The sequence below is a fragment of the Quercus lobata genome, chromosome 12 (genome assembly GCF_001633185.2).
Source record: "Quercus lobata isolate SW786 chromosome 12, ValleyOak3.0 Primary Assembly, whole genome shotgun sequence".
Taxonomy (NCBI): Eukaryota; Viridiplantae; Streptophyta; class Magnoliopsida; order Fagales; family Fagaceae; genus Quercus; species Quercus lobata.
This window is the reverse complement of record NC_044915.1, coordinates 39,974,859-39,997,220: the sequence shown is the minus strand read 5'-3', so window position 1 is coordinate 39,997,220 and position 22,362 is coordinate 39,974,859. Positions and strand designations below refer to the sequence as shown.

General features: G+C 43.0%; 2 protein-coding genes across 2 annotated transcripts; one reads left to right on the top strand and one right to left on the bottom strand.

Annotated features, from left to right (window-relative positions):
- Positions 1-2,312: 2,312 nt before the first annotated feature.
- LOC115971131 lies at positions 2,313-4,260 on the top strand. The gene has a single exon (XM_031090832.1). The coding sequence runs from the start codon at positions 2,537-2,539 to the stop codon at positions 3,911-3,913; it is 1,377 nt and encodes a 458-aa protein (XP_030946692.1). The 5' UTR covers positions 2,313-2,536; the 3' UTR covers positions 3,914-4,260.
- Positions 4,261-5,003: 743 nt separating this feature from the next.
- On the bottom strand, positions 5,004-9,449 carry LOC115970646 (glycine-rich domain-containing protein 1-like). Its single transcript, XM_031090241.1, has 9 exons — positions 9,446-9,449; positions 9,236-9,347; positions 8,641-8,758; positions 8,292-8,546; positions 7,569-8,024; positions 6,888-7,411; positions 6,231-6,414; positions 5,767-5,922; positions 5,004-5,673 (listed from the first exon to the last, which is right to left on the bottom strand). The coding sequence occupies exons 1-9, from the start codon at positions 9,447-9,449 to the stop codon at positions 5,245-5,247; spliced, it is 2,238 nt and encodes a 745-aa protein (XP_030946101.1). The 3' UTR covers positions 5,004-5,244.
- Positions 9,450-22,362: the final 12,913 nt, after the last annotated feature.

Below are 22,362 nucleotides of genomic sequence, written 5' to 3'. Positions count from 1 at the left end.
TTTTATAATGTCAAGTTGTTGTTATAAAAATTATATACCACCGTATCCAATATATTATGCAGCTTGTGGTAAGCTCGTTGCCCATGTTAATCACCTATTCACCTGCAAACAAGTCAGCATCCGATTCTCAAAAAAAAAGAAAAAAAGTCAGCACCCTGGCCTAAGTGACAGACCGAAAGTGATCAGCTTTGTGATTTAAAAAATTAAAAATTTTAAAATCATATAATAAAGAAAAGGGGTTGAGTATATAATACCATATGTGGAAAAACAATAAACACCAGCACGGTTCACGCGCGGCTAATTTTACTCCAAACCCACTGTTACGAGACTGTTAGGTCTACTTGGAAGACAGCTGTGGAGGTCCTTTCTGTCTTTTTAATCAATAAAATATTATTATTTATCTAAATATGACATCACTCATTAATTTTTTTTATTTTTTATTCTTAATAATAAGTTAATTAAGAAGTTGACTATACATTTATATGAGTAGCCGCAACATCATTTTATTAACTGAAAGGACTACCTCAACTATCTTCACCTAAATTTTTTTGGAGTCAATGACTAGAAATTGGTAAACAATTTAATATCATTCATGATTAATTTGTCATGTGATGAAACTTGACAGTATGTTTTTAAAAAACACTTTCAATTTTATGCTTAAACATTATTGTTTTGCATTTTATGGGAACGATTTTTACGTTTATAATTAATCCGACGCCAAAAACAATACAATAAACAAAGAGCACATGAATTTACCCAAAAAAAAAACAAAAAAACAAAGAGCACATGCCGTTGTGTAAAAGCATATGCTTTGTTAGGTCAAAGGTCCATAATCATCAACTTTTTTTTTTTTTGGTTGATAGGCTATAATAATCAATTTGAAACGTATCCGTTGTCACAGTCAATCATAATATATTAGTATATGCTTTTTAAAAAATACGAGTTATTGACAAATAGTTCAGAGTCTTCAGACTTGATTTTAGAAAGAAAAAAAAAAGTTTTTATATTCGGGTGATACACTCAAATGTAGGTTAGACTCAAATATAATAATATGTTTATGATAAATTTATAAAATTGAGAAATTTTTTGTTAAATAATACTCCCTCCTCCCCTTAAAATAACAAGGTTTGAATGTTATTTGACAAAATAGCATTTTAAGTGTCATTTCTTATAGAGATGAGTTCCACATTTATTACGCTACCATGACATTACTAACTAAACATTATGTACAAGTGAAAATCAACTTAAAGTAGAGGAGTTTCACGTTTAAAACAAGAACCGAAGTTTAAAAGAATTGTACATAAATCAAATAAATTAGTTTATAAGTTGGATTGAATTGGTTGAACTTTTTTTTTCTTATCAATCATTTTATTACTTACACAGTAACATTAAAAAGGAAAAGAAAAAAGAAGTCTCTAACTCAATAGGTTAGCATATCATGGTATTTTCAAAACATTTATAGTTCAATTCACCCTTCTTAATTGTAACTATTGAATTATAGAAAGAAAAAAAGGTTGTAACTATCGAACTATAAACAAAATATAAAATAGTCAAACTTAAGATGTTTAAATAAGGTCATCTAAAAAAAATAGAGTAAAAAATAATTGAAGAAGGAGAAGAAGAAGAGATACCATTAGCTTTTAATTTGAATTATTAACTGCCTAATTCATAAGATTATTCCAAGTCTTATGATAAGGTTTTAAATATATTGACATTTAGATGGTATTTTATGGTATTTTCAACATAAATATCTATGATTTTGAAGGAGTACATACCACTAAACACAATCTAACATTTTTAGAAGGTTATCTCTCCTTTTATTTTTGAAATTCTTTTACAAGAAAAATAAAATGTCAAATTTTTTTTACGATAATTGAAAATTATCAAACAACCATAACTCAAAATAAAAAGTAAAAAAAAAAAATTATACCTATGGCTACACAATTAAAAATAAAGCTGTGAAAATAATTGTGTCATTTTATCATATTCCTAAATTATTACTATTTTTAATTTTTTTTCCAGCATAGTATCCTCTTGGTTGGAGACCTGGAGTTGTACCAAAGCTATTAGTGTCACTCTCATTTTAAAAAGTAAAAAAAAAAAAAAAAAAAAAAAGTGTCACGTTAACGTTATCAAATTATCATTTTTAACTTCTAGAAACAAGAACTTTCTTCCACCCAAGCATTATCGGATTATCCTTTTTCACTTACTATCCAATTATCATTTTTTTACTTTTAAAAGGAAAAGAAAAAATCACTCACATGACATGACATCAGATGCTCTTCCTCTTACGCCTCCGCATTTTTTTTTTTTCCTTCCTCCTCATCAATCCAACCAACCAATTCGTGGGTCCCACCCCTACAGCCGCTCAAACTCATCCCAATCCCTAAACCCAGCTCACCCAAATCCACAATATAATCCACCTTCTTTCCCACGCTACCACTTTTCCTTCTTTACTCACAAATACAATGCCCGCTGCGAAAACTATGTCACTCTAACCCTAAATTCCAATTCCCAAAAAAAAAAAATTTCCAAAATGGAAAACTATTCCTACTCATCCTACCCTGATTCCCGAGACTCCTCTCCTCGCTCTCGCGAAATCGACTGCGAAAACCAGTCATGGGAAGAGCCTCCTTCTTCCAACTACAAGGTCAAATTCATGTGCAGCTATAATGGTAAGATTCAACCTAGGCCTCACGATAACCAGCTCGCTTATGTCGGCGGCGAAACCAAAATCCTAGCCGTCGATCGCAGCATCAAGTTCAACGCTATCAAGTCTAAGCTTTCTTCGATTTGCAACGACGCTGATCTTTGCTTCAAGTACCAACTCCCCGGCGAAGATCTCGACGCTTTGATTTCTGTGACGAATGATGAGGATCTCGAGCACATGATGTTGGAGTACGATCGGTTGCTTCGCGGTTCGGCTAAGCCTGCTAGGCTTAGGTTGTTTCTGTTTCCGGTGATTTCTGCGCCGCCGAGTTTTGCGACTGGCGATCCGAAATCGGAGCGGCAGTGGTTTGTGGACGCTTTGAATTCTGTTCAGTTGGAAGGCTCTTCTCCGCCTGCTTCTGCTGCGGCGGCGGCTGCGGGGAATCCGGATTTTTTGTTTGGCTTGGACAAGGGGTTTTCAGTTATTCCAGCGGCGAAGTTTCAAGATTCTACGCCGGCTCAGACGGTTCCGGATGTGGTTCCGACGAAGGACATGTCTGCCGGATCGGACTGTGGATCGGAGGACCGCCACGTGGTTTCCGATCCACAGTTAATGTCTCAGGCGGAGATCCAGAGACAGATCCATGAATTGCAGAGAATGCAAATCGCGAATCAAGAGCAAGCAGCGATGTATCAAAGAAAATCCGATGAAATAAACCCTAGGGCTTACGTTGGAGACTACTACACTCAGAAAGTACCGGAAAAGATTGCTCCGGCTCCTGCTCCGGTACCGGTACAAATGCAGATTCCGCCTACGTACATGCCGGAAAGACACATGACCACCGCCGGAGGAGTCTATCCCATGGCGGCGGCGCCTGGTGCGGCGGAGCACCAAATGTATCTGATTCAAACACCAACTGGTGTATACCAGGCTGTACGACCGGTACCCAGTCCAGTCAATCAAAATTACTACGGAGTCCAGAGGGTTGTACAGGAAACTTACCGGGAACAGCCGGTATACAATGCAGTAGCTCAACAAGGAAAGATCGTAGGAGGGGCTTATAATGAGGGGAATATTCCAGTGATGCAGCAGCAGCAGCAGCAGCAGCAAATGTATTACACGACGCAAGGCGGCGGAGTTATGGCGGCGGCGGCGAGCTATCAGACGGTGGCGCCTGTGGCGGTTGATAGTAGACAAGGCGGTGGCGGCGGTGGTGGTGTTGTTTTGAATCAGGAGGGTAAGGTTGTTACCAAGGCTTCATAATAAAAATCATATATAAGAAAGCCTTTTGCTACTATCAGCTATGTGAAATTGTGTGTCACATTTGGTTCATAATTTACTACATACAACTTAAATTACTATCCTCAGTTGGTAGAGTATTTTTATTATTATTATTTTATTTTGATAGTTTAAATAAAAAAGAGAATGAAGGATTTATAATAGGTTTTTTTTAGTGAATGTTTTATGTTGGTTTGAGTGATGCTTGTTTGTTGGGATTGTGTGTGTGTGTGAGAGAGTGTATATTTGTGACTAGTTTTTTTACAATTTTGGCAATAAACTAATGTAATAGACTTAAAAGATTAGTGATTTCATGGTAGTAGTTGCCAATAGATGGAGATTCATGTGTTTTATTACAGTCTTGAGTCTTGACTGTTGGGCGTTTGAAGTGCTTCGATTCTCGCGTCAAAGAGAGAATTAATATGTTTTTTTTGGCTCTGGTTTGAATGGATTCAACAGTCAAGAACTCACGATTCATTAAAAAAAAAAAAAATAATGATGGTTCATGGCAATTGGCAAAGCTTAAAGAGTGCCGTCTTTGACTCTTTGTAGCCTTTGTCGAAGGGGATTTGCTTCTCAAATCCTTTCAATCCATGGGCCACTTTGTTTCTCAATAATGACAACTTTATAATAGTTGATAATGACCCACTTTGTTATTCAATTGGTGCAAGTTTTACCTCATGAGGAACTATTGCTGCTCCAAGTTTCAGATTTTGCATCATCCCCTGCCCCATTTTACTAATATGCCTACAGAATCCCAAACCTAACTCCCAACTATTCTTCAAAATAACAAAACATAGAAGCTGCTATTCACTTTTAATTTTATTCGTAATTTACGTACTCATCACGGCTCTGAAATTGCCGTTATAGCCCGATCTCCGGCTCATTCATACAGATGAGAGGCAACGCTCTGACGGGAACTTGAGTGGTTCCTGTCATCCCCGGCCAGGCTTTGCAATCTCATCTTGTCAAGTGAACATTCTGCTAGTCTGCTGTCTTTCTTACGTAGTGTGGTGTATACCTCTGTAAATAATGTTATAGGATGAAATTTCATAGACAAACTCCAACATCTTGGTAATAAAAATATTTTAGTCGCACTTGGTAGTATTCGCTTCAACTAATAGTAACTGACATGTTTTATTGTACTTAGTAATAGATGCCATGGATCATCATCTACAGTACAATGTAAGCTGTTATTTAGCTAGACTAGGTTGAATTCAAAGCTTAATGTGGCATAACTTATGCAGCAGGTGCCTGATTTCTGTGGGTTGTTGCATCCTTGGGGGCAGCCTGAAGGAAAAGTCATTCATTGTATTTTAGCGACAACTACCACCACCTCCACAACGTCCCCCACAACCACCACTGCCACAATTACCAGACCCTCCACAATTACCCCCACCACCACAACTGCCGCCGCACCCTCCACAATGACCACTCATCAGCTTATGTTCATGGCCATAACCATCATGCCTTCCACACGTGCTGTCCTTCACCAAAGCTTCACACTCATTGCAACACTGGATTACGCAGTTTGTGCCATCCATTTTTGCCACTACAGTGCTCTTCTCACCCACAGCAGAGTAGTTGTTTTTAGTTTTTCCAAACTCCTCATTGCAGCTCTTGACATCTTCTTTTGGATCCTCCCTGTGGTTGGTGATGAAACCACTATAGTCCTCCTTCCTCAAAATATCAGAGATCACAAAAGCTGATAGGATCCCAGGCAATACTAGCCACTCTTCGTTGATCTGTTTCATCAAACATTAAATACAAGCGTCGTCATTATCATCATTATTCTGAGCCCTCCAAAAAAACAGATAAGAAAGCAAAAAAAAAGAAACCTTTAGGAAGCCAGATTTAAGGTTGAGCAAAGCCACGGCTTTTCCATACGGATTTTCTGCAGAGAATTCAACGGCTGTCATGAAGTCTTGTTCATTTTTCGGCTTCTCATAGTAGTTACATTCATAATCCAGTTTTCTACCAGGAAAAATAATCACCTGCAGGAAGAAAATAAAGAAGAGTAGGTAAGCTGCAAGCTGAAGTTAGGTGTTGACTAGATTGAATAATGTCTTTGTCCATTCCCATTTGCACTTGCGACGAGGATCATTTGCTGCAGTTGCTCAGCATTTGGTCCAACCATCTAAATCACACCAGGAATTGTATAGATACTCACCTTTTGGATGTCAATGAGCTCTAGCTAAAATGTCACATTCTCCCCATTAAAGAACAAAGTGGATGGTAAAAGACCCACTGAGTGCTTGTGTAACTTACGTAAAAAAAGAAGAAAAAGGAAGAAGATACTCACCTTCCGGATACCTGTGAGCTCAAAAATATGGCCATTTTCACTGAGTTTCTTCTGAAGCTGAAGTGACCAATTAGAATTCATTAAAGACCACCCTTCTCCAACAAACTCTGCAAGCACTTGAGTTGCACCAGATGTGAGAATACCAATCGCTTCTTTCTTGAAAATACCATTTATTGTTGATTCCCTGTCATGTGCAACAAAAGAGCAGAAAATTACTGCTGAAAGCATTTTTTTTTTTTAATTTAAAAATAATAATAAATTGAAGGAGCTTGTAGTAAATAACTAAACATAGACAGTAACATTTGGTTCTTTTATCCTTAATTGGAAAAAGAAGGGAGGAAATTTTTGGTACCCATCTTAGACAATCAATGCTGGCTGTCCGAACTCATGCTTCTATGCATGCATGAGCACAAGACTCAGCAGAAATAACATGACTAGATGATCATTAGGTGATGCCTTCAACAATTTTATATTTCGACAACAAAGTACATCAAGATGATCATGTTCTATTGTTTTAGGTCTGAAAGATTGTGATGGGGGATAAAATATGGTTGGACTCATGGAGCAAAGTGTACTGAGTTACCCCCTCATGCTCACTGGCAAGGAAATTTAAAGTGCTTACAGTAAATTGGCATTCTATGTCAAAGTTCGACATACCTCATGTGGAAACTGATGATCTCATTGCCAGACCCATCCAGGATATATGTATGCTCTGATGTTCCATGAAGTGGAAAGAAACATGAACTTTTTGAGAATGGATGCTCGTGAACCATTTGCACCACATATGGTGCTGGAAAGGGAGCAGTCGAGGACACAGCAATAAGTAAACTGATTGGCTTGGAATCCATGACTTCAGAACTTTGTGACATGTCAAACCATTTCTCTACAAGCAGTTTAGAGATAGGATTCAGAAGGTTCTCTAGAGTGATTGAAGAGGTCCCCAAAACTTTGACTGGCCCTGCTATTGGTAAGTTGAAAGATGAAGAGGTTATAAGTTCAAAGACAAGCTCTCCAGTAGGTTCACATCGGAAAACAGCAAACTGTTTCTCTCCTGACTCGTCTATCCTTATTTGTTTCCTGGCATTGAAGATTTCATCCGGCTGTTTCTTACCAAAAGAGACAAAGAGGCTGCTCTTGCAACCAGCTGGCAATCCTTTGATCCCGGCAATCTCCAGCATAATCTGAACGAGAATTAGGAACAAAAATGTAAATACAGTAATTCAACAACTTGTGGCAAAAATAAGGTAATACAAGTGCCTGTGCTAGAATTCATGTCTTTGTCATGAGTTGTGCTTTTATAACAAACATAATTTGGCAGAAGATCATATTAGGGGTTACCTCCACTTGAGTTTTCTTGGGGAGTTGAATTATATTCTGATACTCATTGGATAGGGCTACTTTCATGCTCACAATATTCAATTGGTTAAGATTAATAGAAAGAGGAGCTGTAGCACGCCCTCTATACATCACTCCTGCCCTCCAGTACCTTGAACCAAATGCCTCTTCCCACTGCTTGGTGGTTCTGGAAAACCCGACATCCAGCTTATTGCCCTTGCTTCTATCAGAATCTGTGTCATCATGCACTAATACCTTGCCCATTATTGCCACCATATCTTTACAGTAAGAAGCAGAATGCAGTTGGTGTGAATGCCAGATGAGGTCAATGTCATAAGTTGGGACACAGAATTGATTAATTGACCTCTCTTTGTTTCTCTTGATCAAATGTAGAAACCCCTTATACCTGGCCACTGCTTCTTCAAGCAATTGATCATCATTCATGATGACCTGAGATACCTGCAACATATAATGAGAACAAAATATAATGCCAGTCTTCAGTGATTAATTGTAGAATAGGAAATCTAGAGAATAGTACATATGCTTAAAGTTCTAAGATGTACTTAACCTTGTATTATGTGTCTTTCAAATGTTATGCCAAAAATTGTTGCAGCACAGCATTTGGCAATAGTTTAAAATGTTTACATTGACAAGAACAACTTAAAAGCTTTCAATTTTAGATATTTTAATCAATACTTTTTTACACAAGTAAATTTTCTTCATTACCTGATAAAAGAAAGAACTTTGCCTTTTGACAGCTGAATCTAAATCATAGTCCGTCCTTTTTGAACCTCGGAAAATAGTTTCATCAAAATTCTGTGTCAATTTGCTTGTCAGACTGATTTCATATGGTTCAGCTGGATACATCATGTTCCAAATTTCTTCAGTTTGCTTTTTGCAAGTTCCTTGAATTGAGGATGCAACATTCCAGTTGTCAAGAATTCTCCCATAAAGTTCCTCACAGTCATTCTTGTAACGCACCTGAAAAGCGAATTAACACAGCTTAGCTAATCCAACCAAACTTAAATGCAGACAGTTTTCAAAGTATGTTGTGATTTCTGATCCAGAAGCCTACCGGATTGAGCCTATGACAATGCCATAACCATTCACAATCAAGAGGCACAACTAAAGGGCCTTCTGTAACTTGAAACTTGGTATGTTTGGCAAGTAAGGGAAGCCAACAATACTTGTACCTGACGTTGAGCATAATAAGAAGAAAAAGAACTCTTAAAAACTCATGAATTAATATGCTGTTTTGTTAACCTACTAAAAAATATTGAAAAAAGACAAAAGAAAAAGAAAGCCTTTAAGGGACTTATATAGTTGTTTGGAGATACTGGCCCTGAAAGTTTTGATCATTCTTCAGCTTAAACTGTGGCTCTTCCCTACATTTTTTTACCACAAGTCACAACTCACTAGTCCCATTCAAACGACTACTCAATGCATTTCGTAAAACTCAATGCATTGAGTAATTATTCAGCTTAAACGACTATAATAATTACTCAATGCATTTCGTAAAACTTATCATCACAATTACTATTTACTAATTAAACAGAATAGGAATATACATATACGTATGTCACAAGTCACAAGTCACAAGTCCTTCAGGAAATAAAACTCATGTCATGTACTATTCAATGAGTTACAAAACATGCAACAAGAGTGAGTACCTCAAAATGGCTCGTTCTAAAACTGGGCCATCGTAGAGGCAGCGGTTTCTGTCTACCTCTGCAAGAAATCGTAGCTGCCGTTTAGCCGTGCCCACCAAAGAAAAAAAAAAGTCTTTTTATTCAGATTATGTATCACTCAAACCTCAAAAACTTCCTATTCACAATCCAAAGTTTGAAATCTAGAACACATATAATTAACCAAATCTTTACTCATATACGGTTAAGGGTAGAAAACGTTAATGCACAAGAAAAAAGAGTCAAATTGTTTGATATTTGATGTTGTTTATTTCTATGGAAAATAAATATATATTTATTTAGAAAATTAACACATTTTTCGATTGTTTGTTTTTTAATTGTTCGACCTACGTGAAAAATCATTAACATTTCATGCAATTCCAATGTCTAAATTACAAGAACAAAATCTTTCATTCACAAAAACATATCCAAATAGGAAAAATGTTTTCTACTTTTTTGCATTTAGAGTCTCTTGTGGGAAAACAGATAATAAATTTGAAATCTATACCCATTAAAAATTTAAAATTAAGTAGAAAAACAAAAGGAAAAATTCAACACTCAAGTCAAGAACAATCAACAATCATTCTTTTTTGAGTTGAAGAGGCAAAGTTATCATTAAGAGAGTCTTTGTGGTGTTGAATTTATTTGTGGTAATTTTTTAAGCATGTAACGTTTCAAAAAACATTTATATGCTTTTAATTAGGTTTGAATTTAACATTTTCTGTTTACTTATGCCTTTTTTTTTTGGCAATATCAAATACCATAAAATGTGGAAACCATTCGGCATTACAAATAGTGTGAGTTGAAAATTCAACCTGAGAGATGTTTGTGACAATGGAGATTTGGTTATTGATGGATCGAATGCTGAATTCTCTGGCTGTAGTTTCCTTCTCCTTTCCAATGTCACTGTCTTTATCTATAAGGCCGGTTGCTATTTATAGTTTCACACGGGGTTTGGAGACTAAAACAAAAAGGTTGCTTAAATTATCTATCTATACACTCAATTCAGTTTCATGAAAACTTGCCACTTGAGACTGGATGGTTTTCTACGTATCGAATTGTTCAAATATGGAATTTCCTAAGGTGAACTTTTTGCATGTAAAAAAAACTAACGGTCATACCAATATTTCATTCAATTTGTGTGTCACGCCTTAAGCACTTTCCTACAAATGGACGGGTTTCGTGGGGGGTGGGAGTTGTGTGAGTCCAAAAGTGTGAGAAAGTATCTAATACGTCCGGTGTATAAGACTGAATCTTACTACATAATTTTGGAATTACTTAAACTTTCATGAATTGTGTGTGAGTCCAAAAGTGCGATAGTGAGAGGCAAATAACACCAACAAGGAAGGGAAATGATGGAGGACGAGGCAATGAGAGGATTGGATATCATGGGGTGCTCAATTGGACAATATGCTAATAAAAATGGAGTCCATATTATATTTAGGAATGAAATATCATTTGTCTCAGTCCTTGGAAACCAAGTTGTCTATTAGAAATCGCCTCACTCATTGTCTATTTTATTTAAAAACAAAAACAAAAAAATCAATGGAAGACAAAAGCAGGTTGGATTTTCCAGAATATTGGTTCAACAATGGGACTATACTAGAAAGTGATGATGAAGGGACTTGAATGAGGTGGTAAATGGTAATAGTAGTACTGTTGCAGAAACCAAGTTGGAATGTTGGATTAACCAGAATTCTATGTAGGACTTGCTTACAGATCGAATGTAAAGTCTCTCACTTGGGAGGGAAAAAGTTGTTTGCTAAGCTTCATCACCAAAAAAAGAAAAAGAAAAAAAAAAGGTGTTTTCTAAGCTACATGCTTGCAAAAATGTAAGTCCTTGGGGTTAGAGGGGGAAGGGTTCTAGGTGTAGGATTAGACTGATTAGTAGCATATTAGTTTATATATTTTTAACTATCCTTAAAAAAAAAAAAAAAAAAAAAAAACTATTTTCCAACTTTTTTTTTTTTTTTTTTTTTAATGTGTGTGGTTAAAATGGCTAATATATTAGGCAAAACATAAATAAAAATAAGTCTATTACAAGCATTTACTTCTTTTTAGTGAGAGCAAGTTCTCCACCACATATGGTAGGTGATCAAACATTACAAAAGCAGAGTTTATATTAGTGCCAAATTTTACCAATGTATCAGCACATTAGTTTTTTGGGTTTTATTTCTTTTTAAAAGAATACTGTAGTTGCACGATTTTCCTGGTCCAAATTCGTTTGATCAGGCCCTGGCCCAAAGCGCAACCCACAATAAATATTTGTAGAGGATAGGTCAAAGAACTTGGTCTCAGTGAGTCTGTTCGGTCTGATACATGGAAAGCATTGTTACAAAAAAATAAAAACACCAGAATGGATCTCTCACTTATAAGTTTGTTTCTTTAGTTCCTCATACAGAAATTTTCGTCCCCTTCTCTAAGGGACTCCACTACATTATATAGTTCCCTTCTCTTATCTCAACCCTACACTTGTTGACTATCTAAGCACCTACTTGAGTGGCTGTCCCATCAGACGCCTTCATCTCTCCCCATGTGAGTTGCAGAGGCCAAGGCGGTACTGTTCAGGAGTCATTTCCTCATTAATGCGGCCAAGTGGGTGGTTGGGGCGCAATTAATGTGGTGGTAGCTCTCCATGGGATATTTTAGATTTTATTCATTTTATATGTTGGGAGGATGAACTGAAGTGGCTGGGGAGAGTTCCTCGTCTGGGCTTCGTGATGTCCGAGGAGGATTTACTCCTCGGACATGTTTCCCTGGCGTTTATGGGTTTGAGTAATGCTTCATACGTAGTTTCTCTTCGGATAGGACGTTTCTCGGACGGGCCTGAGTTTGGAATAGCCCATTATTTCTGGGCCGGGCCCCACATTAGCCCCTCAAAACTCCGGTTTTTATCTCCCTCCGAGGAGGAAAAGACGGGATTTTGATATTTTGGGAGAGGGTGGAAATAAGGAGAGCGTGTGGCGCGCGTGCGGACCGTTACTTCTGACGCGCTGCAATTTACGAGGCGCGACCATTAACTTCTGGAGGCGTTATGTTCCCTCATCCAACGGTGTGGCGTAGATCGAACGGCTATCGTTTTCTTCCGTATTTTTAGGCAGGAGCGATCTTTTCTCTCTCCTCCTGGCTATATAAGACGTCATAGGGGGTCAGTTTCTTCTTTTATCTGCATTTCACAAACCTTTAGAGGCTTCCAGAGAACTCCATCGAACCCCAGAGATACACGGACACTAGCGACCGTTACGCCATCGTAGCCGTTTTTGTGAAGCGTTTCGTCCACGAGAGATTCCCAGGCGCCTCATTGAACGCTTTGTGAAGGTACCAGTACATTTCGTTCATCTTGCTGTTTCAATTTCCTCCTCGGACTCTACTTTCTTTCTCTGAGTCTTTACTTTTGTTCCTCGGTTCAGTCCAAATGGGTAGATTTGAGAAATTAGTTAACACCCCCGCCGCTATGGAGGCCTTTAGGGCTAAATATCACATTCCCCTGGGGGTTGGGCTGCGGTACTGTCCTCTTGAAGGAATATTGACAGATAGGCGTGCGGGAGAAGTCGTTATCCCCATGATTGCCTTCATAGAGGGAGGGATGACACTTCCCATGCGAAGGATTACAAGGGAGTACTTGTTCAACCATAGGTTGACGCCGTACCAGTGTGCCCCAAATATGTTCAAGATACTAGGCTGTGTAGATGTCTTAAACGAGCGGATGAATCTAGGCCTTACTTGGCACGATGTGGCTTATCTCTATGAATGTCATCGCCTCGGGGATGAGGGGTATTATCTTAAATCCCGGAACGAGGACGTTAGGTTGATCTCTTGTCTCCCAATATCCAATAAGACAGTGAAGAATGATTTCCTTATTGCTTCTGGGGAGTGGTTCGACGGTATTCATTGTCCAACTCGGGCAGGAAACCCAGGTGCAGCGTCTCTAGGATCGGCCCCTTTTGGGATAGGATTTAGCATTGAGGGGTTACACTTTTTGCTTTCTTTATAATTGGAAAATTTCGTGGACTAATCCCCTTTTCCTTGATTGTTTGCAGATAAAATTCACGTCGCCCCTCGGCTAAACTTTGTGAACGTGCCAGCGCTGAACTACCTTCTTAGGTCGGAGATCTACGTTTCCGAGGACGGGCAGTTGCGTGCTGCCCACCTGGTTCTGGGCTATCAACCCCTGAGCAGCTCTTTCCAGGCTATCGGTCACGCCATAAGGGCTGGTAGTCCGAGGTTGGCTCGGATTGACGTGTCCAGGGACGAGTTCTTAGCTGAACACGATCTGCCACCAGTTGTGTTGCCCGGTGTTAGAGATCCCTACTTGGCAGAGCAGCTACCTCTGCCAAACAAGCCTGGTGCTGCCGCTCAGGTCGAAGAGGAAGCTGAATCATCTCGTCTTTCCCTTGAGGCAGAAATAGACGAGTTTTATTTTGAGGAGAAAGTTCAACAGACCCCCCTGGTGGAATTCTCTGATCCCGAAGGAGAGCGGGACCGACATTCTGCAGCTGGTGTTCCTTCCATCGTTCTCTGCTCGGACGATACTTCGGACGAGGAGATAGAGCCCATGGCAGAAAAAGGAAAAACTCTAAAGGAGCTGATGGCCTCCCGAGGGAAAGGCCGGTTGCCGAAGGGATAGTCCTCGAAGGCGCCAACTCCACCACAGGGCAAGACCCTCCCTCCTGTGGCTCCTACGGACACCTCAGACCTTGGCCTTAAGGTCAATCCGGACCTAAAGAAGAAAAGGCCGGCCGACACTCCTGAGGAGGGCGAGGTGGTTGCTCAACCGACCAAGCAGCAAAAAACCACTCGCGCGCCAAGGAGCAGAAGGGGCAACTCCTCGGAGAGTCGAGACGAGGAGACTCTTGCGGATGTACGTGCTACCCCGCGTGTATGGGGCCCCAGATTGGAGCTGGATGGGGTGGCCATTCCCTACAATGCTTCGATCCGAGATTACAATCGAGGCCGGGCGGGCTACGTGGCCGAGGCCTTAGAGCAGCCCCTACTCCTTCCTCGGGATATGGAGGCTTATAGGCGGTTCTCTCAGCCCGAGATCTTCTTATCCCTTAAAAGGGATCTCGCGATGGTAAGTAATCCTTTTACTGTTTTATTACTTTATTTGACTTTAGATTACAGCAATCTTGTTTCGTTTGTAGATTACCCAACAGGTATTCGTGGCTGAGGAATTTTGCCGTGGTAACAGTAGTCGGGCTGAGGTCGAGAACCAGGCGCGAGCGAAGGTGGAGAAAACCTTGGGGTCCCTCCAGCACGATTACGCTGAACTCATGGACAAGTTCAAAGAGTCGGAGAACCGACGCAAGTCTGCAGAAGCTGGTTTGAAGAGTGCTGAGGCCCAGGCGGAGGACCAGCGCAAGGAGCTGTTCTCGACCCAGCTTAACCTTGCCACCGAGAAACAGGCGGTGCAGGATCTTAAGACCGCTCTGCAAAGGGTCGAGGATGAGCTGCGACGGGTCAAAGAGGAGGCCCAACTGATCCGAGAGGCCACAGAGACTGAGAAGAGTGCTGCACGCCAGCTCGGGGCCGAAGAGACGGAGGCCAGGCTATCCGAGGAGATCCCCGAGGTATGCCGGGAGTATTGCGATATCTCATGGTCTCGTGCCCTTGACGCGGCGGGAGTTCCTGCTGACTCGGCGCTGAGACTTCCCGAGAGCATTTTCTACCCTAAAGAGATCCGAGCGCATCCTGATGGTGTCCAAGTAGCCTCTGAGCAGGATCTGGCGACGCCTGATGCTGTCCTTGTGCCCGATATGGCGAATGATCCCGTCGTAGACTCTACCATCGAGGTTCCGCCTCCTCAGCCCGAGCAGAAAGAAGATCCTCCTGCTGAGGCTTAGCCTTCTAGGCTTTTAATCTTTGTTCTCTTTACTTTTTGACCGAGAGTCGTCCTATTCTCCCGCTCTTTTGTAAGGACCTCTCCTTCTAATGTATTCGGAATATTAATATAAAATGCTCGTTTTGCTTACTATAGACGCACATCAGTAGCGCTCTTCTTTAAACATTTGCAACTATGTAGATACAGATAAACGGTTAAGATAAAAGGGGTTTTTGGGCTGCGCATCTGAGGGTTGCGATGGTGCCAGACTGCGCGCACGTATAAAAATGGTCTCCTTTAAGCAATGATCTCCCAATCTACCATAAGCAATAATTTCCCCCAAGTCTGTGGCCCGAGGAGCCATGCAGAACTTAGGTTCTGTTTAAAACTATGAATAGTTGTCTGTAAGTATTAATTTCCCCTTAGTCTGTGGTCCGTGGAGCCATGCAGGACTAGGTTCTGTTTAAAACTTATATTAGTAATAATTTCCCCCAAGTCTGTGGTCCGAGGAGCCATGCAGGACTTGGGTTCTGTTTAAAACTATGAATAGTTGCCTTAAGTATTAATTTCCCCTTAGTCTGTGGTCCGTGGAGCCATGCAGGACTAGGTTCTGTTTAAAACTTATATAGTAATAATTTCCCCCAAGTCTGTGGTCCGAGGAGCCATGCAGGACTTGGGTTCTGTTTAAAACTATGAATAGTTGCCTTAAGTATTAATTTCCCCTTAGTCTGTGGTCCGTGGAGCCATGCAGGACTAGGTTCTGTTTAAAACTTATATTAGTAATAATTTTCCCCAAGTCTGTGGTCCGAGGAGCCATGCAGGACTTGGGTTCTGTTTAAAACTATGAATAGTTGCCTTAAGTATTAATTTCCCCCTTAGTCTGTGGTCCGTGGAGCCATGCAGGACTAGGTTCTGTTTAAAACTTATATTAGTAATAATTTCCCCCAAGTCTGTGGTCCGAGGAGCCATGCAGGACTTGGGTTCTGTTTAAAACTATGAATAGTTGCCTTAAGTATTAATTTCCCCTTAGTCTGTGGTCCGTGGAGCCATGCAGGACTAGGTTCTGTTTAAAACTTATATTAGTAATAATTTCCCCCAAGTCTGTGGTCCGAGGAGCCATACAGGACTTAGGTTCTGTTTAAAACTATGAATAGTTGTCAGTAGCCCAGCAAGCAGCGGATAATCATGAAAGAAAACGTATGCTAAGCCATTCTCATTAATAATAATATCTTCTGAGGTTATTTACATTCCATGGTCGAGGTACAGCTTTTTTATCTAAATCTTCTAGGTAGTAGGCGCCTATTCCGGCAACGGATGTGACATGGTATGGTCCTTCCCAATTGGGCCCCAGCTTGCCCCAAGAGGGGTTCTTTGCGCTGCCAAGAATCTTCCTCATTACGAGATCACCTGGCCCCAGAGGCCGTGGTTTGACGTTAGCATCATACCTTTGTCTCAGCTTCTGGTGATAATAGGCCACATGAATCATCGCTTTTTCCCTTCTTTCTTCGGCTAGGTCCAGACTCCGTTCCAATAACTCGTCGTTATCGCTTGGGGTAAACGATCTAGACCTCAGTGTGGGAAAGTTGTTCTCAATCGGGAGCACGGCCTCAGCCCCGTAAGTCATCGAGAAGGGGGTCTCACCGGTCGATCGTCGCGGCGTCGTCCGATAAGTCCATAAGACATGGGGGAGTTCTTCTACCCATCTCCCCTTCGCCTCGTCCAACCTCTTCTTCAGTCCGTGCACTATGACCTTGTTCACGGCTTCGACCTGTCCATTTCTCTGAGGGTAGGCGGAGGTGGAATATCGGTTGATAATTCCAAACTCGCGGCAATACTCCCTAAAGTTTTTACTGTCGAACTGCAGACCATTGTCGGAAATGAGTGTACGTGGGGTCCCGAAGCGGGTGATGATGTTCTTCCAGATGAATTTTTGGGCGTCCACGTCCCTAATGTTGGCCAATGGTTCAGCCTCCACCCATTTAGTGAAGTAGTCCGTTCCGACTATTATGTATCGCTTGTTCCCTGCGGCCTTGGGGAAGGGTCCAACTAGATCAAGGCCCCATTGTGCGAACGGCCATGGACTCGAGAGGGGGTTGAGAACTCCTCCGGGTTGGTGGATATTCGGGGCGAATCTTTGGCACTGATCGCACTTCTTGGCGTATTCTTGGGCCTCTCTCTGCATGTTCGGCCACCAGTACCCCTGGGTAAGTGCCCTGTGTGCCAGCGATCTCCCTCCGGTATGACTTCCACAAATCCCCTCGTGTAACTCCTCAAGCAGAGATTCGGATTCTTCTGGGTGTACGCAGAGTAGGTACGGTCCAGAATAGGAGCGCCGATATAGTTTGTGGTCCTCTGACAGCCAAAACCGAGGAGCATTCCTTCGTATTTTCTCGGCTTCCAATTTCTCTTCCGGCAAGACGTCATTTTGCAGGAAGTTCTTTATGGGATCCATCCAGCTGTGACTCTTTCTGATCTGGTGGACTCTGGCAGGGCCTCTACTGATGGGACTTGCCTTAGCTAGATCTTCAACCAGGATTACTCGCGGCAGATTATGTGCCGAGGACGTGGCGAGAGTGGCCAGCGAGTCTGCATGGGTGTTGCCACTCCTGGAAATGTGTGTCACATTGAAGGACTCAAAATTCGTCTGCAGCCGCCTGACTTGTCCCAGATACTCTTGCATCCTAGTATCTCGGGCTTCCAACTCACCCATCACCTGTCCGACTACCAGTCTGGAGTCCGAGAACGCTTCTATCATTTTTCCGCCCAACCTTTGAACCATCGTCATCCCTTGTAGTAAGGCTTCGTATTCGGCTTCATTGTTCGTAGCCGAGAATCCGAGCCTTAATGATTTTTCAATGGCAGCACCGTCCGGGGATATTAAAACTATCCCAACTCCTGACCCTCTCTGGTTGGCTGCGCCATCTACGTAGACCTTCCAATGCGTGTTCCTTCCTGTTGAGATCGCACCAACCGACTTCCCATCCATGTCCTTCTTCTCGGTTATTGTTTCTATGGAGGGCTCAGCAAACTCCGCTACCAAGTCCGCGAGGACCTACCCTTTGATGGAGGATCTGGGCATATATTTTATATCAAAGGCTCCCAAGAGCGCACTCCACATGGCGATCCTTCCTGTATAGTCAGCGCTTCGAAGCACTGCTCGGAGGGGAAGCTGAGTCAGAACGATGACTGTGTGCGCCTGAAAGTAATGAGGAAGTTTTCGGGTTGCATGCACTATTGCCAGGATTGCATTTTCTAAAGGTAGGTATCGCACCTCGGCCTCATGTAGTGATTTGCTCACATAGTACACCGGTCGCTGCATCCCATTATCATCCCGTATCAGTACCAGGCTTACAGCGTGGGGAGCTACGGCGATGTAGGCAAACAGCACCTCATCCGCCTCAGGGCTGGACATGATGGGTGGTCGGGATAGGTAGTCTTTAAGTTGCTGGAAAGCCTGAACGCAATCCTCCGACCATGCAAACTCTTTCCACTTGTTTATCAGGAGGTAGAAAGGCCGACATCGATCCGCTGATCTCGATATGAACCGGTTCAATGCCGCAATCATACTAGTGAGTTTTTGTACTTCCTTCGGATTCCGAGGAGCCTGTAGGCTGTTAATGGCTTTGATTTGATCAGGACTTACTTCTATTCCCCTGTGGGTGACCATATACCCTAGGAATTTCCCAGACCCTACCCCGAATGAACATTTGGAGGCATTCAGCCGCAACCGGTGCTCCCTTAATACGGTGAAGATTGTTCCGAGGTCCTTCACGTGCTCGGACGCCTTTCTACTCTTGACGACCATATCATCTATATAAACCTCAATGATCTTGCCCAGTTGTGGTTCAAACATCCGAGTCATCATTCTTTGGTAGGTTGAGCCTGCGTTCTTTAGGCCAAACGGCATCACCTTGTAATGATAGTTTCCGATGGGCGTCATGAAAGCCGTTTTCTCTTGGTCCTCTAGCGCAAGGGGTATCTGATGATAGCCTTGGAAGGCGTCCAGGAAGCTCATCCGAGGGTGCCCCACGGTTGCATCCACCAATCGATCAATTCGGGGTAGGGGGAATGGGTCCTTTGGGCATGCCTTGTTCAGGTCCGTGAAGTCTACGCAGACCCTTCATTTCCCTGTCTTCTTCTTTACCACCACCGTGTTTGCCAGCCACTCTGGGTAAAAGACCTCTTTGATAGCCCCCGCTCTTTTTAGCTTTGCCACTTCGTCTTTTACGGCACTAGCATGTTCCTTTGAAGGGCGTCGGGGTGGTTGCTTCTTCGGAGTGGAAGAGGGGTTGACGTTCAGGTGGTGACAAATAAGGCTGGGATCGACGCCCGGGGCGTCGCAGGCTTCCCATGCGAACACGTCGACATTTTCTCTAAGAAATCCGACCAGTTCCTCCTTTTCCTGAGAGGGCAACTCCGAGCCGACCAGAAAGAACTTCTCCGGGTCGTCGTTGACAGCGATTTTATCTAAACTTTCACACCCTATCTCCTCGGCCAGTCCGTCGTCCTGCTCTGCCGAGGCGGCTGATTGCTATAAACTTTCAGGGGCCGAGGACTCGGCATGGGGCCGATGTAAGACGGCGGCCACCATACACTGCTTGGACACGGCCTGATCTTCTCGGATCTCTTCCACTTGTCCTTTGGATGGGTATTTCACCTTCTGATGGAGTGTGGAGGTTACTGCTTCCAGGGCGTGGATCCATGGCCTGGCGACTATCGCGGTGTAGGGTGAGTAAACGTCGACGACGATAAAATTCACTTCCACCACCTCCGCCCCAGTCTGTATGGGTAGTCGGATTTGCCCTTTTGGCGTAACCATTCTCCCCTCGAAGCTAAGAAGGGGGGAGTCATAAACTGCCAAATCTTCTGGCTTCAGGTTCAGCCCCTTGTATATATCAGGGTACATTATCTCTACTGCACTTCCCGAATCCACCAACACCCTTTTCACGTCAAAGCCCCCAATCCTCAGAGTGACCACCAAGGCATCATCGTGGGGTTGAATAGTTCCTCTCTTATCCTCATCCGAGAACCCCAGTATCAAAGAGCTTCCCTTTTTTGACCTTTTGTGTTCCCTCTGCCTGCTCCCTGAGGGGAGCCGATCAACAGCTAACACCCTGGGGATGGGTGGTCCCGTTCTTCCTGGTGCAGCGAAGATGACATGTATTGTCCCGGTGGGTGGTCTTAAGGTTACGTCCTTTCGCGGCTCTTGTGCTGCTTGGTCGGTGTAGCCACTCGACGGGTGCAGCAGGTGACGTAACTTTTCCTCTCGGACCAACTGATCCAGATGATTCCACAGATTCCTGCAATCCTCAATAGTGTGCCCATGGTCTTGATGATAGTGGCAGTACAGGTTTTGGTTGCGTTTGGAAGGTTCTCCAGCCATCTTTCCCGGCCACCTGAAATAGGGTTCATCTCTTACTTTCTCCAGTACCTGTTGTACGGGCTCTCTGAATATGGCATTCACTGTTTGCGGGTTACTCTGCCCAGCCTGTCGCGCAAAATCTCTCCTCGGCTGACCATGATTGTGCCGCTCCGACCTGAAATCATTTGCTTTGGGGTGGATAACCTTCTCCTTCCCCCTCCCTTGCAGCTGATCTTCCTCCACTCTTTTGTACTTGTCTATCCTATCCCTCAACTGATCAACGTTGGCAACTGGTTTACCAGTGAGGGACTTCCTTAAGCCATGGTCGGTGGGGAGGCCGCTTTTGAATGTGCTGATAGCGACAGCATCGTGGTTATCATCCAGATCATTATATACTTCCCAGTATCTATCGGAGTATGCTTTCAGAGTCTCTCCCTCGTGCATGGACAAGGACAATAGCGAACCGAGGGGCCTGGGGACTCTGGTGTTAGTGATAAAGCGAGAGCAGAAATCCCGAGTGAGCTGCTTGTAAGAGCTTATGGAATTTGTCTTCAGGCCGTTGAACCACCTCATCGCCATTGATCCCAAGCTGGACGGGAAGATTTTGCACATAAGGGCCTCATTTTGCGAGTAGATCGCCATCTTTTGGTTAAATTGACTCACATGCTCTACCGGGTCTGATCGACCGCTATAAATGGCGAATGCTGGTTGGTTGAACCGTCGAGGTAGCTCAGCCCCTTCAATTCTATACGTGAAGGGGGACCTTGAAACCTGATCCAACGCCTTCTTCATGGCGTCGTTTCCCGAACCCTTACTAGATGCGCTCTCATACTTCCGCACAGGGCGTGGTTCCTTTTCGTAGGTAAAGGTTTCACTTGGGGGGGTCCTTGACCTCCGTCAGTAACTCACATCCTCCGCATTAGAGGACTTGTCTGAGTCTGAAGGAGATCGCCTTCGCTGTGCTCGTCGTAGCTTCCTTTTCAGATCATCTATCTCTCGCTGCATGGCCTGGTGACTATTTCGCTTCTGGGACACGTGACTACCTATCTGAGTGTGACTCTGGCTTGTCCGGATAATATGCACACTTCCCTCGCGATTTCCCCTGTGGCCTGGATTGATGGGGTTATTTTGCCTCTGGGACTCGGCGGGTTGTGTCTGTTGGGAGTCAGCCTCGTGAGGATTCTCCTGGTGCGGACCTAGTTCTGCCATGCTTGACCGTTGTGCTAACTGATGCTCTAGTTCTCCCCACAGACGGCGCCAATTGTAGTTGCACGATTTTCCTGGCCCAAATTCGTTTGATCAGGCCCTGGCCCAAAGCGCAACCCACAATAAATATTTGTAGAGGATGGGTCAAAGAACTTGGTCTCAGTGAGTCTGTTCGGTCTGATACATGGAAAGCATTGTTACAAAAAAATAAAAACACCAGAATGGATCTCTCACGTATAAGTTTGTTTCTTTAGTTCCTCATACAGAAATTTTCGTCCCCTTCTCTAAGGGACTCCACTACATTATATAGTTCCCTTCTCTTATCTCAACCCTACACTTGTTGACTATCTAAGCACCTACTTGAGTGGCTATCCCATCAGACGCCTTCATCTCTCCCCATGTGAGTTGCAGAGGCCAAGGCGGTACTGTTCAGGGGTCATTTCCTCATTAATGCGGCCAAGTGGGTGGTTGGGGCGCAATTAATGTGGTGGTAGCTCTCCATGGGATATTTTAGATTTTATTCATTTTATATGTTGGGAGGATGAACTGAAGTGGCTGGGGAGAGTTCCTCGTCTGGGCTTCATGATGTCCGAGGAGGATTTACTCCTCGGACATGTTTCCCTGGTGTTTATGGGTTTGAGTAATGCTTCATACGTGGTTTCTCTTCGGATAGGACGCTCCTCGGACGGGCCTGAGTTTGGAATAGCCCATTATTTCTGGGCC

Bases quoted from the DNA above. Each gene is read 5' to 3' on its own strand.
- LOC115971131 (XM_031090832.1), top strand. From the start codon at position 2,537: ATGGAAAACTATTCCTACTCATCCTACCCTGATTCCCGAGACTCCTCT.
- LOC115970646 (XM_031090241.1), bottom strand. The intron at 7,412-7,568 runs GTAACCCCTAAT...ATTCTCGTTCAG, and splicing joins CCAAGAAAACTCAAGTGGAG to ATTATGCTGGAGATTGCCGG. The intron at 5,674-5,766 runs GTTTCTTTTTTT...TTGATGAAACAG, and splicing joins TTAAATCTGGCTTCCTAAAG to ATCAACGAAGAGTGGCTAGT.